The sequence below is a fragment of the Bos indicus x Bos taurus genome, chromosome 7, assembly GCF_003369695.1.
Source record: "Bos indicus x Bos taurus breed Angus x Brahman F1 hybrid chromosome 7, Bos_hybrid_MaternalHap_v2.0, whole genome shotgun sequence".
NCBI lineage: Eukaryota > Metazoa > Chordata > Mammalia > Artiodactyla > Bovidae > Bos > Bos indicus x Bos taurus.
Genome location: NC_040082.1, coordinates 53400630 through 53422508, shown reverse-complemented (window position 1 = coordinate 53422508; position 21879 = coordinate 53400630). Strand labels below are relative to the sequence as shown.

Here is a 21879-nt window from a genome sequence, read left to right as displayed (position 1 = left end):
AAATTTATAAATCCAGAAATTAAAAGGTCTCTAAAATTGAAACATATTTTTGATTTAGGAAAAAATAAGATATTTATAGGTGGCTATTAAAGAAATAAATATCCTTGTAGCAAATAGGATTTAACAGGGTTTAACTTAAGCTAAAACACTGAGTAAAAAAGATATACAAAAAAAAATAATAGAAAACCTTAATGTTTTACTGATTAAATGAGATATGCTTTCACTAAATATACATAAAGCAATTTGAAGTCCCTCAAGTAAAACAAAACATCCTCAAAATGCATATGTGGCAAATTCACTTAAAAAAGCACCTGTTAAAAGCTGCTTAATTATGTTTTATTCTTTTTTTTAATGAATCAAGTATATCAAACAGACATATGTAAGTTATAAAACACAACGAACACCTGTAAGCACACTATCCAACTTATAAATTCACTGAAGCTACCTGTGTGCTCCTCCCCATCCTCCCACCAGAAATAACCATTATCTTGAAATTTACTTTTGACATTCCTTTGTTTTTTAATAAGTTGCACATATGTCTATGCCCTTAAACATCATTTAGTTTCACTCACTTGTGAGCTTTATTTTAAATATGGTCTACTTCACAAAGATTCCTCAATTCACTTTTTTCACTCAATGTTATATTTCTAAATTTCTTCAGTGCATTTTCTTTCACTGAGCAAAAGAGCTTTCAAATTCATGTTAGATTATTTTAAATTACTTTAGAGTTGACCAAAATTCTAGAACCAAATAGAAGCTTCAAATTCTAGTTTAAATTATAACGCCAGAGAAACTCTATGCTCCCTATGCAGAGGACCCAGGTTCCATTTCCAATCAGGGAACCAGATCCCACAAGCCGCAATTAAGAGTGCATATGCAGCAACAAAGATCGAAGATCCCAAGTGCTGCAATAAGACCCAACACAGCCAAATGAATAAATAAATTTTTTTTAATTGGAAAAAATAAAGTATAACATCAGAAACTTTGTCTTAGAGCAAATCCTCCTCTCTTAGAAAAAGAATTCCATTAGAGTACAGGTTAACAGCAAAGACAGACTTTGGAATTTGAAAGTCCTGCTAAGAAGTCCAAGCCCTGTCAATTCCTAGCTATGCAACCTTAAGCCAGTTACTTAACCTCTCTGTCTTAGTATACTCATCAATAAAACAAGAAGTAAAATATTGGTAAACTTAAAGCATTATTAAGAAGATTAAACAAGAATACACAGTTTAAAAAAAGTATATTTCCTACTGCCTTGGCATATTGAACAACAACTGTTCAATAATAACTACTATTATTTCTATTTGGAGAAGGCAATGGCATCCCACTCCAGTATTCTTGCCTGGAAAATCCCATGGACGGAGGAGCCTGGAAGGCTGCAGTCCATGGGGTCGCTAGGAGTCAGACATGACTGAGCGACTTCCCTTTCCTTTTTCACTTTCATGCATTGGAGAAGGAAATGGCAACCCACTCCAGTGTTCTTGCCTGGAGAATCCCAGGGACGGGGGAGCCTGGTGGGCTGCCGTCTATGGGGTCACACGGAGTTGGACAGGACTGAAGCGACTTAGCAGCATTATTTCTATTGTCCATGTATATCCTCAATTCTAAGAAGCACATTTTGCTACATTCCAACATATCTGAAATTGCAACTCAACTTATAATTGATGCACATATTTACCATGGTACTGTGCAGCAGCAGTTACTTTTGGTTTTTTCCTCAGTATCATTTAATTATGTTACTATCAATTCTTAACATCAAGGCAATATACATTTATAAAATAAGATTACAGAAACCCTTAAAAATTTATATTCTGTGCCTTTGGAGATAATTATCACTATAATATGAATCTCTGTAACAGAACGACATCCTTTTATCAGTCAACAAAGACAAAACTTAAAAACACTCTCCTTTGTCTAACTATGAGAAATAATAGTTTTTTTAAAAAACCTTTACATAGGAAAAAATCCTTTAAGAATTCCACAGGAAAGAGGATGCTAATTTGAAATAGAGAAAATGGAAGTCACCTCCTTCAGCCTATTTCAGACATTATAAATACAATCTGCTTTATTCCTGCCACACAGCCTTTTCTGAGCCAATGGTTATGGAAGTATGACATGGAGAACCTCACAAATGATTGCTCACCTGGTCTGTTTCTCTAAATTACATGCATTGACCTCAAACACCTTCTTGGCATCCCATTTTTGTTGGACTTCTTTCTCAATCTTCTTCAAAAAGTCTACTTTGGCTGTTCCTTTTCTTTCCTGTTAGACACAACAGATACAGAATAATCCACTCTATATTTCAGTAGACTTGTTTAAAAAAAAGCTAAAAAAGATCTGGGTTCACACAGAAGTGAGCCATTTACTGATAATCTTTCCATGGTTATCTTGAAATTTAAATGAGTTAAGATTAAAAATTAGGGTTATCATGACCTGATAGGGTTATCCACTTCAAATTCAAAGGGATGATTAAAGACTTACTTAAATACATTAAAAAGCTTTGAAGTTCTTTTTAATTAGATACTACAATAAATAAAACACTGATTTCAAATATTCCTATTTAGTTAAAATAGGTGAATACTTAAAAAAAGCATAGGATAGAACAGTGCCTGCTTGCTCAGCTACAATTACTGCCACCAAAGGAGGACGGTGAGGCCCAGTGGATACAGGCTGCAGGAGGATTAGTCATCTACATGTTTTGTTTTGTTTTTTCCAAGAAAGTTGATGAAGAACTTCTCCCCAAAATGGTGAGCAGGCTATTAATAAGAAATTTAAATGAAACAAAAATTATACAACAATATTATTAATTAAAAGAATATATGCTAGGCAAGTACTAACTAAAAACTGGTTAATTAATTAATACTAATTAACTGAATGAGAAACACTGGGCTGGAAGAAGCACAAGCTGGAATCAAGATTGCTGGGAGAAATATCAATAACCTCAGATATGCAGATGACACCACCCTTATGGCAGAAGTGAAGAGGAACTAAAAAGCCTCTTGATGAAAGTGAAAGTGGAGAGTGAAAAAGTTGGCTTAAAGCTCAACATTCAGAAAACGAAGATCATGGTATCTGGTCCCATCACTTCATGGGAAATAGATGGGGAAACAGTGGAAACAGTGTCAGACTTTATTTTGGGGGGCTCCAAAATCACTGCAGATGGTGACTGCAGCCATGAAATTAAAAGATGCTTACTCCTTGGAAGGAAAGTTATGACCAACCTAGATAGCATATTCAAAAGCAGAGACATTACTTTGCCAACAAAGGTTCGTCTAGTCAAGGCTATGGTTTTTCCAGTAGTCATGTATGGATGTGACAGCTGGACTGTGAAGAAGGCTGAGCGTCAAAGAATTGATGCTTTTGAACTGTGGTGTTGGAGAAGACTCTTGAGAGTCCCTTGGACTGCAAGGAGATCCAACCAGTCCATTCTAAAGGAGATCAGCCCTGGGATTTCTTTGGAAGGAATGATGCTAAAGCTGAAACTCCAGTACTTTGGCCACCTCATGAGAAGAGCTGACTCACTGGAAAAGACTCTAATGCTGGGAGGAATTGGGGGCAGGAGGAGAAGGGGACGACAGAGGATGAGATGGCTGGATGGCATCACTGACTAGATGATCTTGAGTCTGAGTGAACTCTGGGAGTTGGTAATGGACAGGGAGGCCTGACGTGCTGCGATTCACGGGGTCACAAAGAGTCAGACATGACTGAGCAACTGAACTGAACTGAATTAACTGAAAGCTGATATAACTATATTGATTAGGAAATATAGCCTTTAAACCAAAAATGATTACTAGACAGAGGATAAAAAGTGTGGCATATTAAGAAATACATTTGGTCTTTGTCCTGTGTTCCTGGCCAGAGCTCCTAAACCCTCGGAATTTCCTGAGTGATGGGCGTATCTTTCGCTATTCCTAACGAGCCGCTTTTGATCAACCTGAGTTTGTGCTAATGGGGTGACTGAGACCCTAAGATAGCCTTAGGATGGGGCTGATTATCAAAAAGATCAAGTAGTTAGAGGGTTAGAAATTCAGGCTACTGATCTTTAAGAAGGGGAAGCGGAAGAGGGTGCTGAAGATCAAGATCTATAAAAACTCTTCAATGGGGAGACTCATCTCCCTGGATGGTGAACGTGTCGAGGTATTGGGAGAGTGGCCGCCTGAAGAGGACATGGAAGCTCTTTGAATTCTCTGTCCCCACCCACACCTTGCCCTCCAACTCTCTTCCATTTGGTTGTTTCTGAGTCATATCCGTTATAATAAATCAGTAAATATTAAAAAAAAAAAAAAAAAGAAACAAAATGGCAAGCATGCCTTCAGCATATTGGATCTTACCTGGCAACATTCCCATCACTCCTTATGCCACCCTTGGATGAAAATAAACAGGAAAAATACACATGATCACTCCAACTCTGAAAAGCAAGGGCTATCACTTCCCTCTCAGTTTGTGACTCTGTGAAAAAGAATTAGCTGCTAAAAGCAGGTGTGCTGAAGAACACAGCACTCATGCAACTGCCAAGTGTGAAAGCTGGATACCATACTCTTCGTTTTGAAAACAACATTAGTGTCTAGAATTTTATTTTCTTATACAAAATTATCTGAACCAAAATTAGATTTTCATCCCCTTCTTATATGCTAATGTTTCCAGATTCTGCATCATTTTTAAATGGGAAAATACCTGGGCTCTACTACTAGGCAGGTAACCTTGCCAAGTCATGTCACGTCTCCCTCTGTACTTCCACCCAACAACTCAAAACATGCTTTCTACTCGAATCACAGATATGCTGCTATTTTTAGACAGCTATTTTTTAAAATGGTTACATAAATTTGAAGTAATGATGCAAACAGTACTTCTGTGCAATTAAAAAAAAGTATTACTATTTCTTCAATAACTATCTTAAATATACCTTCTGTATTGTATGATAAAAATAAAAGTATTAAAATTAGGTAAGATTCAGTATAAATCTACCATAAATTTGTCAACTCTGTTTTACTATTTTCAACTTTATATATATATTTTTTTCTTTTTTTTCATTTGGCTGCGCTTGACTGCCTATAGGATCTCAGTTCCCTGACCAGGGATGAAACCCCAGCCCTCGGAACTGAAAGCACAGAGTCCTAACCACTGGACCACCAGGGAATTTCCTCAGTTTTCTATATTTTAAATCAAAGGATGGTTTATTATTCCTTTTTATTTTTTAAGTAAGTTTAAGACAGGAGAGGACAAGCAACAGAAAAGATGAAACGTCAAATTACTAGGAGGAGGTACAGTGATGGATTAAAAGGACCTTGCCACAAAGGCAAAAAGGAAGTAAGAAACAATTCCACACTTGAAACATCATGGACATAAGTTTCTCTAATAACCAAAGGAAAATAAAAATAAGTAAATTTTTTATTTCTATAAATCCTGACCAGATCATAACTGCCATGCGTGGAAATTATATCAAAATACAAATATGATCAATGCAATTCCTTTTCAGAGGTTCTCTACTGCTCTCTGGACAAAGTCCACACTCTTAACCCTGGCACTTAAGGCCCTTCTTATCTCATCCTTGCCAGGCCCCTTCTTCTTCCCTCTCATCATCACTCCAGGCCTATCAAGCCACCTGCACTTTTCCAAATGTGTCACGCTTCCTCCGTCCCTGCTGGGCCTTTGTTCAAGCTATTCTCTCCACCCTCATATCCCACCAATCTTTTTTGCCTAGCTAGCTCATCCTTCAGTTCTCAGCTAATCACCTACTTTGATTCCCCAAGAGTGGATCAAGTACTATTCTTAATATGTCCCTACCTATCAGTATTACCTCTATGATAGCATTCATCACACAGTATCAGTATCTATCATCCACAGGACTATAAGTTTATTCACAGTGGGGACTGTGTCTCATTTCTCATTATATCCTCAACATCTAAGCTTATATTTTGTTTGTTCAATCACCCATCGGGTCTGACTCTTTACAACCCCATGGACTACAGCACACCAGGTCTCCCTGTCCCTTACCATCTCCCGAAGTTTGCCCAAGTTCATGCCCATCCAGCCATCTCATCCTCTGATGCCCTCTTCTTCTGCCCTCAATCTTTCACAGCATCAGGGACTTTTCCAATGAGTCATTGTTTGTATCAGATGACCAAAATACTGGAGTTTCAGCTTCAGCATCAGTGCTTCCAATAAATATTCAGGACTGATATCCTTTAGGATTGACTGGTTTGATCTCCCTGCTGTCCAAGGGGCTCTCAGGAGTCTTCTCCAGCACCATGGATCGAAGGCATCAATTCTTTGGTGTTCCACCTTCTTCACAGTCCAGCTCTCACAACTGTGGGGGTTCCCATGTGGCTCAGATGGTAAAGAATCTGCCTGTAGTGCAGGACTCCAGGGTTCAATCCCTGGGTTGGAAAGATCCCTTGGAGAAGGGAATGGAATCCACTCCAGTATTTTTGCCTGGAAAATTCCATGGACAGAAGAGTCTGGTGGGCTACAGTCCATGGGGTTGCAAAGAGTCGGACACGACTGAGTGACTAACACTTCACTTCACTTCTACAACTGTACATGACCACTGGGAAAACAACAGCCTTGACTGTACGGACCTTTGTCAGCAGAGTATGTCCCTGCTTTTCAACACACAGTCTAGGTATGAAGAAGGCAATGGCACCCACTCCAGTACTCTTGCCTGGACAACCCCATGGACGGAGGAGCCTGGTAGGCTGCAGTCCATGGGGTCACTGAGGGCCGGACTGAGTGACTTCACTTTCACTTTTCACTTTCATGCATTGGAGAAGGAAATGGCAACCCACTCCAGTGTTCTTGCCTGGAGAATCCCAGGGACGGGGGAGCCTGGTGGGCTGCCGTCTATGGGTCGCACAGAGTTGGACACTACTGAAGCAACTTAGCAGCAGGTTTGTTACAGCTTTCCTGCCAAGAAGCAAACGTCTTCTGATTTCATAGCTACAGTCACCATCCACAGTGACTTTAGAGCCCAAGAAGAGGAAATCTGTCACTACTTCCACCTTTTCTCCCTCTATTTGCCATGAAGTAATGAGCTTATAGCAGGCTCGCAAGTATCCGTCAAAAATTTAAAGATTTAAAAAGAGAAGTGAGGAAAAAAAGAGAGAGAGAGAAGTGAAGAACTTCTCTGGTGGCCCAGTGGTTAAGATGCTGCACTCCCGATGCAGGTGGCGAGTGCTCCATCCCTCGTCAGGGAACTAGACCCACATGCCAAAACAAAGATCCAGAACAACCAAATAAATAAAATACAATAAAACAAAAGGAGAAGTGAGCAACACACTGCCACCTTTTGCATATTGTGGCCATAGAAAATAACAGAGACCTGGGTTGCATATTTGAAGCAAGATGCTAAACAATCTGAACTCTTTCCTAAGAATTTCCATAAAATTAAGTGTGCATGTATAACACAGTTGGAAATTTCCTTTTCCAAGAAAGAATAAGGGTCTCCATGGATTCACTGTTTTCTGAAGGACTTCTAAAAGACTTCATCTAGACCTCAGCTCCTTTGCCTGTCTTACTGCAAAATCCTCTTTTTAACAAGTAACCTATAAGTCTCTATTCCTATACATGCTGACCAATTTTCAATTCTAACATACAAGGACTATCATTTGAAAAAAAGCTATGGCAGAGATGGCAGTTTGCCTATGCGATATCCATTCCTTCCCATTCTTCTTCAGCAACAGAAGCCTAGTCTTATTTAGGGTAGTGCATCAGAGGCTTTCCTAGTGGCTCAGATGGTAAAGAATCTGCCTGCAATGCAGGAGACCCAGGTTCAATCCCTGGGTCGGGATGATTCCCTGGAGAAGGAAATGGCAACCCACTCCAGTATTCTTGCCTGGAGAATCCCATGGACAGGGGAGCCTGGTGGGCTACAGTCCCATGGACAAAGGAGTCTGGTGGGCTACCATCTGTGGGATCACAAAGAGTCGGACATGACTGAGTGACTAACATCAGAGGCAGTTAAGCATATGGTTCCAGGAGAATTCAGATAGGAACAATGCTTCTGGGTTCTGCCAAAGCTGTTTTGAGCAAAAGAAAGTAAAGCACTTCCGCCCAGCCCTTAAAACAGCCTGTATAACTCCTAATAGCCACTTAACCTACAGATGGAACAGGCACACTGCTTAGGGCCCATAATGCTTCTAGGGGCATATCAAAACATTTTAGTATTTTTTAAAATCAGGAGAAAAAACAAATTTTTGGATAGAAGAAAACTCTTTAATATGTAATATTCATATGTGTCTTCATACCAAAACAACTGTCAAATATAACTTCTAATTTTTTTTTTCTTTTTACAAAAGATCAGATCAGATCAGTCGCTCAGTCGTGTCCGACCCTTTGCGACCCCATGAATCGCAGCATGCCAGGCCTCCCTGTCCATCACCAACTCCCAGAGTTCACTCAGACTCACGTCCATCGAGTCAGTGATGCCATCCAGCCATCTCATCCTCTGTCATCCCCTTCTCCTCCTGCCCCCAATCCCTCCCAGCATCAGAGTCTTTTCCAATGAGTCAACTCTTCACATGAGGTGGCCAAAGTACTGGAGTTTCAGCTTTAGCATCATTCCTTCCCAAGAAATCCCAGGGCTGATCTCCTTCAGAATGGACTGGTTGGATCTCCTTGCAGTCCAAGGGACTCTCAAGAGTCTTCTCCAACACCACAGTTCAAAAGCATCAATTCTTTGGCGCTCAGCCTTCTTCACAGTCCAACTCTCACATCCATACATGACCACAGGAAAAACCATAGCTTGACTAGACGAATCTTTGTTGGCAAAGTAATGTCTCTGCTTTTGAATATGCTCTCTAGGTTGGTCATAACTTTCCTTCCAAGGAGTAAGCGTCTTTTAATTTCATGGCTGCAGTCACCATCTGCAGTGATTTTGGAGCCCCCAAAAATAAAGTCTGACACTGTTTCCACTGTTTCCCCATCTATTTCCCATGAAGTGATGGGACCGGAAGCCATGATCTTCGTTTTCTGAATGTTGAGCTTTAAGCCAACTTTTTCACTCTCCACTTTCACCTTCATCAAGAGGCTTTTTAGTTCCTCTTCACTTTCTGCCATAAGGGTGGTGTCATCTGCATATTTGAGGTTATCGATATTTCTCCCGGCAATCTTGATTCCAGCTTGTGTTTCTTCCAGTCCAGCGTTTCTCCTGATGTACTTACTCTGCATATAAGTTAAATAAACAGGGTGACAATATACAGCTTTGACGTATTCCTTTTCCTATTTGGAACCAGTTTGTTGTTCCATGTCCAGTTCTAACTGTGGCTTCCTGACCTGCATACAAATTTCTCAAGAGGCAGGTCAGGTGGTCTGGTATTCCCATCTCTTTCAGAATTTTCCACAGTTTATTGTGATCCACACAGTCAAAAGCTTTGGCATAGTCAATAAAGCAGAAATAGATGTTTTTCTGGAACTCTCTTGCTTTTTCCATGATCCAGTGGATGTTGGCAATTTGATCTCTGGTTCCTCTGCCTTTTCTAAAACGAGCTTGAACATCAGGAAGTTCATGGTTCATGTATTGCTGAGGCCTGGCTTGGAGAATTTTGAGCATTACTTTACCAGCGTGTGAGATGAGTGCAATTGTGCGGTAGTTTGAGCATTCTTTGGCATTGCCTTTCTTTGGGATTGGAATGAAAACTGACCTTTTCCAGTCCTGTGGCCACTGCTGAGTTTTCCAAATTTGCTGGCATATTGAGTGCAGCACTTTCACAGCATCATCTTTCAGGATTTGAAATAGCTCAACTGGAATTCCATCACCTCCACTAGCTTTGTTCGTAGTGATGCTTTCTAAGGCCCACTTGACTTCACATTCCAGGATGTCTGTCTCTAGATGAGTGATCACACCATCGTGATTATCTGGGTCGTGAAGATCTTTTTTGTACAGTTCTTCTGTGTATTCTTGCCATCTCTTCTCAATATCTTCTGCTTCTGTCAGGTGCATACCATTTCTGTCCTTTATCTAGCCCATCTTTGCATGAAATTTTCCTTTGGTATCTCTGATTTTCTTGAAGAGATCTCTAGTCTTTCCCATTCTGTTGTTTTCCTCTATTTCTTTGCATTGATCGCTGAAGAAGGCTTTCTTATCTCTTCCTGCTATTCTTTGGAACTCTGCATTCAGATGTTTATATCTTTCCTTTTCTCCTTTGCTTTTCGCTTCTCTTCTTTTCACAGCTATTTGTAAGGCCTCCCCAGACAGCCATTTTGCTTTTTTGCATTTCTTTTCCATGAAGCGGTTCACAAAGGAAAAGTATCTAAGACCCCATGAAGCCTAGTTGTACTTTCTATGCTAGGGTTATGGGTCATATGAAATCCCAGTATATCATTACTAAATTCCTCTCTCCTTAAATCAACTTGAGTTGGCTTCCACTGCATGCAACCGAATAATTCCTGACATTTACCCAACTGGGTTGTGAACTTCTGGCAGACAGCGTCTTATAGAACTTTTATGCTCAGCTCAGCACCACATACAATGCTAACAGACACCGAAGTCACATGACAAATATTTTTTGCCTAAAAATGACCATGTCACCCACTTTAAAGAAGGACATGAAAGCAATAGTCTTCACAAATTGCTTAGTACTGTTTCTTTTCACTGTACTGAGGATGCTGAATGCAGGAAAGCTCTTCTTTGAGGTCTCTGCTTTTCAGAAAACCTTGTTTCTCAAAACCTCCAAGGTCAATTGTAATGAAATCTGATATCGGCCCCATCACCAACTTGCTGTATTACCTTGAGCAAGTCACTTGATCAAGCTGAGTCTGTTTCTTCATTGGTTACTCAACTAAACAACCAGGGGTTTTTTGGTTTTGTTTGGGGTTTTTTTGGCCATGCTGCGCAGCCTGTGGGATTTTAGTTCCCTAACCAGGGATCGAACTCTTGTCCCCTGCACTGAAAGCACAGAGTCCTAACCATTGGACCATCAGGGAATTTCCAACAATTGGCTATTTAATGAGAGCAAAGTTCCTAAACTTCAGCTCTATTGACATTTGGGGCCAAATAATTCTGTTTTCAGGGACTGGCATGTGCACTACCAGATATTTAGGAACACCCCTAGCTTCTACCCACTAGCTGCCAGTAGCATACCTCCAACTGTCCTGTTCTAGAGTCTCCAGACCAACTGTTCTCTGTGGGACAAAGTCACCCCCAGTAAAGAACCACTGAACTAGATAATAAACTTTGTCATATATGTATGCTGCTAAGTCGCTTCAGTCGTGTCCGACTCTGTGCGACCCCATAGACGGCAGCTCACCAGGCTCCCCTGTCCCTGGGATTCTCCAGGCAAGAACACTGGAGTGGGTTGCCATTTCCTTCTCCAATGCATGAAAGTGAAAAGTGAAAGTGAAGTCGCTCAGTAGTGTCCTATTCTTCGCGACCCCATGGACTGCAGCCTACCAGGCTCCTCCACCCATGGGATTTTCCAGGCAAGAGTACTGGAGTGGGGTGCCATTGCCTTCTCCAGTCATATATGTATAGCACTGTACAGTTATTAAAACATTTATGCACATTGGAAGGTCTGATGCTGAAGCTGAAACTCCAATACTTTGGCCACCTCATGCAAAGAGTTTACTCATTGGAAAAGACGCTGATGCTGGGAGGGATTGGGGGCAGGAGGAGAAGGGGACGACAGAGCATGAAATTGCTGGATGGCACCATGGACTCTATGGACATGAGTTTGGGTAAACTCCGGGAGTTGGCGAGGGACAGGGAGGCCTAGTGTGCTGAGATTCATGGGGTCACAAAGAGTCAGACACGACTGAGCGACTGAACTGACCTGACCTGACCTGAACCCTAACTTCTTTGATTTTAACCACAACCCTAAGAGATGGGCAACAATCACCCTAAGGAGAAGGAAATGGCAACCCACTCCAGTGTTCTTGCTTGGAGAATCCCAGGGATGGGGGAGCCTGGTGGGCTACCGTCTATGGGGTCGCACAGAGTCGGACACGACTGAAGCGACTTAGCAGCAGCAGTGACTATATAACATCCAGCTGAAGACTAGCAGGGGGGTACTCTTTCTGCTCCCTTCTGATGCCTATGTCAGAAGCTTTCTCTGTCTCCTTTATACTTTAATAAAACTTTATTACACACACACACAAAAAAAAACAATCACCCTAAGAAATGGGCAGACCAGGTATTACTATTTCAACGATGACGAATCTGAAGCTCAGAGATCATTATGCCAGCAAATGGTCAGACTGGACAAAAACTCTCATCTTCTCACTTATATTTCCACTTTCTCTTAGTACTCTGGCCATATCCTAGCGCCACTGGTTATAGAACCTAAACAAGATCCTTAACCTCTTTAAGCCTCCATTTGTCTATCTATAAAATGAGATTAATAAGTAATAATTATATCTACCTTCTACTATTACTATGAGGATTAAAAGATATAATACACATGAAGGACTTAGTATAGCACCAGTGCGCGTGCACACTAAGTAGCTTCAGTGTGTCAGACTCTGTGTGACCCTATGGACTCTACAGCCTGCCAGGCTCCTCTGTCTATGGGATTATTCTGGCAAGAATACTGGAATGGGTTTCCATGCCCTCCTCCAGAGGATCTTTGGAACCCAGGGATCGAAGCCACGTCTCTCTACATCTACCTGCATTGGCAGATGGGTTCTTCACCACTAGTGCGAATTAGGAAGCCCAGCATAGTACCAGAGTGGAGAGTGAATTCATTCAGTCACGTCCAACTATTTGCAACCCCGTGGACTGTAGCGTACCATGCTCCTCCATCCGTGGGAGCCTCCAGGCAAGAGTACTGGAGTGGGTTGCCATTGCCTTCTCCAGAGGATCTTCCTGACCCAGGAATCGAACCTGGGTCTCCCACTTTGTAGGCAGACGCTTTACCGTCTGAGCCACTAGGGAAGTCCTGGCATAGTACCAGACCTATGGTAAATGCCCAATAATGCTAACCATTATCACAGAGAGACAACTGGACATCATATACTTCTTGTTGCGTGTCAAAATGGCATTGTGGTTATCTCTTAAGAGAATTTTTCATTATATTTTTAAAAACTTACTAAAATATGTATGGATGAAATCATACAGTGCCTTAAATTTGCTTAAAATGAATCTTAAGACGGGGAAGTGGACGTTCTGGGGAAGATAAAACAGAAACAAGACTGGCCCTAAACTGTCAATTACTAAAGTTGGGTGATGGGTACATGGAAATACATAATACTATTATTATCTCTACTTTGTTCACTATTTAAATTTTCCAAATGAAAAGTTTAAAAATAATTTCAAAGTTGACTATTATCTTTATTACATCACATCCCCATGTAACTAAAAGGGATTAAAACTTTCAAAAGTTCTATAAAATAAATACTTCTATGATATGAAGAAAATTATATTGCTTACTCTTCACCATTCAATTATAAAGTAAAAACTAATTTTACATCCATGCTACTCCATGTTTATTATCTTATACACTCTACTATTATAAGGGTTCTATCAGAGTTAGAAAACTTTCATTATAGGAGTGAGCTTGCAAAAGATATTTCCGCATTAGTTTACAACTGTGATAGTACAATGATTAAGAGAATGAGCTCCAGAATGGAACCAAACGATTTAAAATTCTACTTCTTAGTAGATCTGATCTCACTTTCTCTATTCTATTCAGGAACATGACTTCTCTCTTCTATATCCATTTTCCCTTTCTACAGGACAATTTCCATAAGCAAACAAGCACAATATAATTTCTCCTGTCCTCAAAAAAAAGAAAATCTCTTTTAATCTTCATCTATTACCCCATTTTTTTTGGTCTCTATAAATTCTTCAGAAGAGGTCTATACTCATCATCTCCACTCCCTTTCTTTCCATTCTTTTCAAAAAAGCTTTGCATTTTTTATTGGAATACAGTCAATTAACAATGTTGTAACAGTTTCAGCTGTAGAGCAAAGGGACTCATACATATTCATCTATCTATTCATATTTCATGCAAAAATGGGCTCCATAAAGGACAGAAATGGTATGGACCTAACAGAAGCAGAAGATATTAAGAAGAGATGGCAAGAATACACAGAAGAACTGTACAAAAAAGATCTTCACGACCCAGATAATCACGATGGTGTGATCATTCATCTAGAGCCAGACATCCTGGAATGTGAAGTCAAATGGGCCTTAGAAAGCATCACTACGAACAAAGCTAGCGGAGGTGATAGAATTCCAGTTGAGCTATTTCAAATCCTGAAAGATGATGCTGTGAAAGTGCTGCACTCAATATGCCAGCAAATTTGGAAAACTCAGCAGTGGCCACAGGACTGGAAAAGGTCAGTTTTCATTCCAATCCCAAAGAAAGGCAATGCCAAAGAATGCTCAAACTACCGCACAATTGCACTCATCTCACACGCTAGTAAAGTAACGCTCAAAATTCTCCAAGCCAGGCTTCAGCAATATGTGAACTGTGAACTTCCTGATGTTCAAGCTGGTTTTAGAAAAGGAAGAGGAACCAGAGATCAAATTGCCAACATCCGCTGGATCACGGAAAAAGCAAGAGAGTTCCAGAAAAACATCTATTTCTGCTTTATTGACTATGCCAAAGCTTTTGACTGTGTGGATCACAATAAACTGTGGAAAATTCTGAAAGAGATGGGAATACCAGACCACCTGACCTGCCTCTTGAGAAATTTGTATGCAGGTCAGGAAGCAACAGTTAGAACTGGGCATGGAACAACAAACTGGTTCCAAATAGGAAAAGGAGTACGTCAAGGCTGTATATTGTCACCCTGTTTATTTAACTTATATGCAGAGTAAGTACATCAGGAGAAACGCTGAACTGGAAGAAACACAAGCTGGAATCAAGATTGCCGGGAGAAATATCGATAACCTCAAATATGCAGATGACACCACCCTTATGGCAGAAAGTGAAGAGGAACTAAAAAGCCTCTTGATGAAGGTGAAAGTGGAGAGTGAAAAAGTTGGCTTAAAGCTCAACATTCAGAAAACGAAGATCATGGCATCTGGTCCCATCACTTCATGGGAAATAGATGGGGAAACAGTGGAAACAGTGTCAGTCTTTATTTTTCTGGGCTCCAAAATCACTACAGATGGTGATTGCGGCCATGAAATTAAAAGATGCTTACTCCTTGGAAGGAAAGTTATGACCAACCTAGATAGCATATTCAAAAGCAGAGACATTACTTTGCCAACAAAGATTCGTCTAGTCAAGCTATGGTTTTTCCTGTGGTCATGTATGGATGTGAGAGTTGGACTGTGAAGAAGGCTGAGCGCCAAAGAATTGATGCTTTTGAACTGTGGTGTTGGAGAAGACTCTTGAGAGTCCCTTGGACTGCAAGGAGATCCAACCAGTCCATTCTGAAGGAGATCAGCCCTGGGATTTCTTGGGAAGGAATGATGCTAAAGCTGAAACTCCAGTACTTTGGCCACCTCATGTGAAGAGTTGACTCATTGGAAAAGACTCTGATGCTGGGAGGGATTGGGGGCAGGAGGAGAAGGGGATGACAGAGGATGAGATGGCTGGATGGCATCACTGACTCGATGGACGTGAGTCTGAGTGAACTCCAGGAGTTGGTGATGGACTGGGAGGCCTGGCGTGAGGCGATTCATGGGGTCGCAAAGTGTCGGACACGACTGAGGGACTGATCTGATCTGATCTGTATCTCCCCCAAATTCCACTCCCATCCAGGCTGCCAGGTAACACTGAGCAGAGTTGCCTATGCTGTACAGTAGGACCTTGCTCGTTATCCATTTTAAATACAGCAGTGTGAATATGGATCCCAAACTCCCTTCTGCCTGGCAACGCTAAGTTCCCATTCATTCAGTCACGACCTACAAGGCTTTACCTGAACTACATCCAATCATCGGACAACCACCACCACCACCACCACCAGCACACAAACACCATCAGCATCATCACCATCTCCCCTGGAAGACCCCACCACCACCTTTGAAACATACAGTTCTCCTTGTTTTTCACTCACACGGTTGACTCTGTTCGGAAATCTTTTCCTTCATATAACTGCATGGCTTGCTCTCCTACCTCCCTTTTGCCACATTGTCACCTTGGCAAACGGAGAAGAGGATGGCACCCCACTCCAGTACTCTTGCCTGGAAAATCCCATGGAAGCGGGAGCCTTGTGGGCTGCAGTCCATGGGCTCGCGAAGAGTTGGACACGACTGAAGCGACTTAGCAGCAGCAGCAGCAGCAGTACCTTGGCAAAGACACTCTGGATCCTCTTTGCTGATCTGTTCTTGTTTATAGCACTTACCGGCACCTGACATTTTACCGCATACTTTAAAATGTAGCGCGCGCACACGTAAACACCATGAATACAGAAACGTTTGTCTATTTTACAAAGAAGGCGCTCAACAACTTGTGTTGGAAGGAGGAATCAATGTTACATACTCTTTCTACAAATCAGCTTTTAGAAACTTTGGTAAAATAACACACGTGACATGAAGTAATCTGTAAAGTTAAAGATACCAGGGCCTGGCTCATCAGCCAGCACGAAAAGGCAAATCCTCACAACAGCCAAGCCTTAAACGTGAGAGGCAACCCGCCCCCCCCCCCGCCCCCCCACCACCCGCCTTTCTTTAGAAAATGATTTTTCCCTTCAGGACAGTGGCTACCACATGGAGCCCCAACTCTGGAGAGAGCAGACAGACGGGTTCCAAGCCCCAGCCAAGCGAACTTTCTTCCCGCCAAAACTCACCGCCATGGCGCCGCCCAGCAGACTGTGCAAATCCACGACACTGACCTCGGTGATCCCCCCAAAGGAGTGGTTACTATCTTTCCCCTCCCTCTCGGGACTGCCAGGCCTAACACGACACTAAAGCACACACTGCACGCCTGCTGAGGTAATCTCTGGCGCACTACCTCCGGGGGTATATCCTGGCCTTCGGGGAATTGTAGTTCTCAGACGCCTAAAACCTATGTCCTGCAGGCATATACTGACTACATTTCCCAGAGAACAATAGATTACCGGAAGTCTAATCGATAAGCCACTCAAAGGGGCGCCGGTAGTGACGTCATGAAAAGTTGCCCTACAAAGCCCTAACTACAAAGCCCATGATGCAGTTCAGGCCACTGATGCCGCGAGCGCGCTATGACTCACCTAGGGTTTCCGGGCCTTCAACCTTTTCAGCCTACATAGCTGGGTTGGGTGTCTTGTCAGGATGCCAGGAAGCAAAGTGTATTCGTCTTCAGTAACTGAAGTGCTAATTATGACTTGCCATTGTGCACAGATATTTATGACTGTCGGTGGTGGCATTCAAAAGTCGAGAATTTAAACATTTTAAAGGCATTTTTTAACAACCTCCAATTTATTAAAGGAGAGGCTGGAAACCTTCTCCTGGTCCCAGTGCCTGATTGAGATTGTTTCATCTGTGTCACCAACCAAGATGGAGCTGTCTAGGTACTAGACACTAGACACATATGGCCATTTAGTTCTTCAATTGCACTAGCCACTTTTCATGTGCTGAAAAGTCATGTGGCCAGTTGTTATCATATCTGGACAGTTGCAGATACAGAAAATTTCCATCATCAAAGAAAGATCTATTGAAAAAAACCGGATCCAAGGCTTTTACTTTCTGGATGTCAGATTAGTTACTCTCACATGCTTTCCTTTGTTAATTCAGTAAACAGTCATTAAGCATCTATTGTACAGAGCACTTGGGAGGGGTAGAGAGGTGTGCCCAAGCCAGAAATGTGTCTTCCTAAAGAAATCAGATTGATTATATTCTTTGCAGCCAAAGATGGAGAAGCTCTATACAGTCAGCAAAAACAAGACCAGGAGCTGACTGTGGCTCAAATCATGAACTCCTTATTACCAAATTCAGACTGAAATTGAAGAAAGTAGGGAAAACCACTAGACCATTCAGGTATGACCTAAATCAAATCCCTTATGATTATACAGTGGAAGTGAGAAATAGATTTAAGGGCCTAGATCTGATAGAGTGCCTGATGAACTATGGACTGAGGTTCGTGACATTGTACAGGAGACAGGGATCAAGACCATCCCCATGGAAAAGAAATGCAAAAAAGCAAAATGGCTGTCTGGGGAGGCCTTACAAACAGCTGTGAAGAGAAGTGAAAAGCACAGGAGAAAAGGAAAGATATAAGCATCTGAATGCAGAGTTCCAAAGAATAGCAAGAAGAGATAAGAAAGCCTTCCTCAGCGATCAGTGCAAAGAAATAGAGAAAAACAACAGAATGGGAAAGACGAGAGATCTCTTCAAGAAAATTAGAGATACCAAGGGAACATTTCATGCAAAGATGGCCTCGATAAAGGACAGAAATGGTATGGACCTAACAGAAGCAGAAGATATTAAGACGAGGTGGCAAGAATACCTGGAAGAACTGTACAAAAAAGATCTTCACCACCCAGATAATCACGATGGTGTGATCACTGACCTAGAGCCAGACATCCTGGAATGTGAAGTCAAGTGGGCCTTAGAAAGCATCACTACGAACAAAGCTAGTAGAAGCGATGGAATTCCAGTTGAGCTATTTCAAATCCTGAAAGATGATGCTGTGAAAGTGCTGCACTCAATATGCCAGCAAATTTGGAAAACTCAGCAGTGGCCACAGGACTGGAAAAGGTCAGTTTTCATTCCAATCCCAAAGAAAGGCAATGCCAAAGAATGCTCAAACTACTGCACAATTGCACTCATCTCACATGCTAGTAAAGTAATGCTCAAAATTCTCCAAGCCAGGCTTCAGCAATACGTAAACCGTGAATTTCCAGATGTTCAAGCTGGTTTTAGAAAAGGAAGAGGAACCAGAGATCAAATTGCCAACATCTGCTGGATCATGGAAAAAGCAAGAGAATTCCAGAAAAACATCTATTTCTGCTTTATTGACTATGCCAAAGCCTTTGACTGTGTGGATCACAATAAACTGTGGAAAATTCTGAAAGAGATGGGAATACCAGACCACCTGACCTGCCTCTTGAGAAATCTATATGCAGGTCAGGAAGCAACAGTTAGAACTGGACATGGAACAACAGACTGGTTCCAAATAGGAAAAGGAGTACGTCAAGGCTGTATATTGTCACCCTGCTTATTTAACTTATATGCAGAGTACATCATGAGAAACGCTGGACTGGAAGAAACACAAGCTGGAATCAAGATTGCCGGGAGAAATATCAATAACCTCAGATATGCAGATGACACCACCCTTATGGCAGAAAGTGAAGAGGAACTAAAAAGCCTCTTGATGAAAGTGAAGTGGAGAGTGAAAAAGTTGGCTTAAAGCTCAACATTCAGAAAACGAAGATCATGGCATCTGGTCCCATCACTTTATGGGAAATAGATGGGGAAACAGTGGAAACAGTGTCAGACTTTATTTTGGGGGGGCTCCAAAATCACTGCAGATGATGACTGCAGCCATGAAATTAAAAGATGCTTACTCCTTGGAAGGAAAGCTATGACCAGCCTAGATAGCATATTCAAAAGCAGAGACATTACTTTGCCAACAAAGGTCTGTCTAGTCAAGCTATGGTTTTTCCTGTGGTCATGTATGGATGTGAGAGTTGGACTGTGAAGAAGGCTGAGCGCCAAAGAATTGATGTTTTTGAACTGTGGTGTTGGAGAAGACTCTTGAGAGTCCCTTGGACTGCAAGGAGATCCAACCAGTCCATTCTGAAAGAAATCAGCCTTGGGATTTCTTTGGAGGGAATGATGCTGAAGCTGAAACTCCCGTACTTTGGCCACATCATGCAAAGAATTGACTCATTGGAAAAGACTCTGATGCTGGGAGGGATTGGGGGCAGGAGGAGAAGGGGATGACAGAGGATGAGATAGCTGGATGGCATCACTGACTCGATGGACGTGAGTCTGAGTGAACTCTGGGAGTTGGTGATGGACAGGGAGGCCTGGCATGCTGTGTCATGGGGTTGCAAAGGGTCGGACACGACTGAGCGACTGAACTGAACTGAAAAAAATAACAGGAAAGAAAATTAATAAAATTTTTAACAAAAATAAAATTTAAATTATATATGTATAATGTACATTATATTTACACTGTTCAACAACTAGTTTTGAAATATAAATTTAATGTTGGCATAACACAATGCCTGGAGCATGGTATGGGCTCAATGAAAATTCAGTGGCTGAAGAAGTTAAAGAAGGAACCTTAGGTTATAGAGAACCAAGAAATAACTTTAGGTTATAGAGAACTTACCAGTGGTTCCCTTGCTTCTGTACTCTTACACACAAAAATACTCCCCTTTATCCTCCACCTTTAGCTACTAACCATTTAGACATCACTTCCTGACAGCCCAAGTCTGGGTTAAATGTCCCTTTTTTGATGTTCCCCAAAGCAGCTCCTTCCTGCCCTCCCTTGTGAAAGTTATCTCACCAAATTTTAATAGTTTGTTGACCTCTCACTAGACATAAGCTCCATGACAGCAGAAGCTGCCTAGCATAGTGTCTGGCACATAGCAGATGTCTTACAAACATTTACTGAATGAATGAAAGACAGGATCCTCATCCTCCATAGCTCTTATAACTATGGTTAGGCTTTCCTGTTCCAATTCTGCCCTAACCAGTACTATTTGTCATCTTTGATTCATCAGCTTCCAGTCCACATTGTTCATACCACAAATATTTATTAATCATCTCCTATGAACATGACATAGAGGTAGGATATAGTAAGGAGAAAGACATGGCCCCTGCCTTCATGGAGCTTACAGTCTAAAGGGTGAGAACCATTAAAGAAGAAAATAAATAAGTAATTGTGTGATAGAAAATTATGAAAAACCTACCTCCACGCATCCAACTGCATCCTTGTTAACTTTCTTATCTAAGTGATATTTTTTCAAGAGTCATTGGTTTTCATTCATTCAACAAAAAATTAATTCACTTATAGTATAACCAATGCACTGTCCTAGATGCTGGAGATACAACACTTGAACAAGACAGGCGCTGTCACCTCTTTCTAGTGGAAGAGGCAAACACTGAAGCAATGGGAGGCCATGGAAGTAAGTGTTTTAAGTGAGGAAGGGGCATGGTCCTATTTGTGTTTCATAAAGATCTTTCTGAAGAAGGGTTGAAAGGAATAAAAAGTGGAAGCAGAAGGCTGTTGCAATTGTCCAGGTGAGAGGTGATAGTAGTTCAGACTATAGTGGTGACAATCAAGGTGAAGAAAAGTAAACAGAGTCCAGAAATATCTAGAAAATGAAAATTGCCACAACTTGATAATATGGCTTTTTGAATGGGAAGTGTTCATTCTTTGAGTTTCCCAAGTGGCACAGGGGTAAAGAATTTGCCTGCCAATGGAGGAGATGCAAGAGAAGCTAGTTCAATCCCTGGGTTGGGAAGATCCCCTGGAGAAGGAAATGACAACCCACTCCAGTATTCTTGCCTGGAAAATTCCATGGACAGAGGAACCTGGTGGGCTACAGTCCATGGGGTCACAGAGTCAGATATGACTGAGTGCGTGCGCACACACACACACACACACACCCATCCATTCTTTGTTCTGCTATGTGGAATACCCTCTCTAGATAAATGAAATTAGAAAGGTAGCAGAGTGGTTAAGAACTCAGGCTGTGAATCAAACCAAGTTCATCATTTATTAGCTGGGTGACCTCAGGCAGTTCAATTAACCAGTCTGGTTTAAAGGTAATAATAGGAAGCACCTCATAGGATTGCTATGAAGATTAAAGAAATAATATGTATATAGATATAAACCCTGTGTGTGTGTGTGTGTGTGTGTGTGTGTGTGTGTATATATATATATATATATATATACACACACATATATATATATGCCCAGCATATAGTAAACACTTTAAAATATCAGATATTTTTATTATTATTTTAGGAAAATTGGTCTATAAACACTAATCTGATTAAAATAGAAAAAGCTTGCCTGCAGTCCATGATAAATCTCTTTCCTAGCCTGACTGAGCTAGTTA

At 41.4% G+C, this 21879-nt stretch overlaps 1 protein-coding gene across 1 annotated transcript in view; it reads right to left on the bottom strand.

Annotated features, from left to right (window-relative positions):
- Window positions 1-16834, bottom strand: part of LARS (leucyl-tRNA synthetase) — a 72713-nt gene extending 55879 nt beyond the window's left edge. Inside the window, 2 exon segments of the mRNA XM_027546080.1 lie at window positions 2141-2259; window positions 16672-16834. Coding sequence (XP_027401881.1) covers window positions 2141-2259; window positions 16672-16677 — 125 coding nt within the window. The 5' untranslated portion in view covers window positions 16678-16834.
- Between the last annotated feature and the right edge of the window lie 5045 nt (window positions 16835-21879).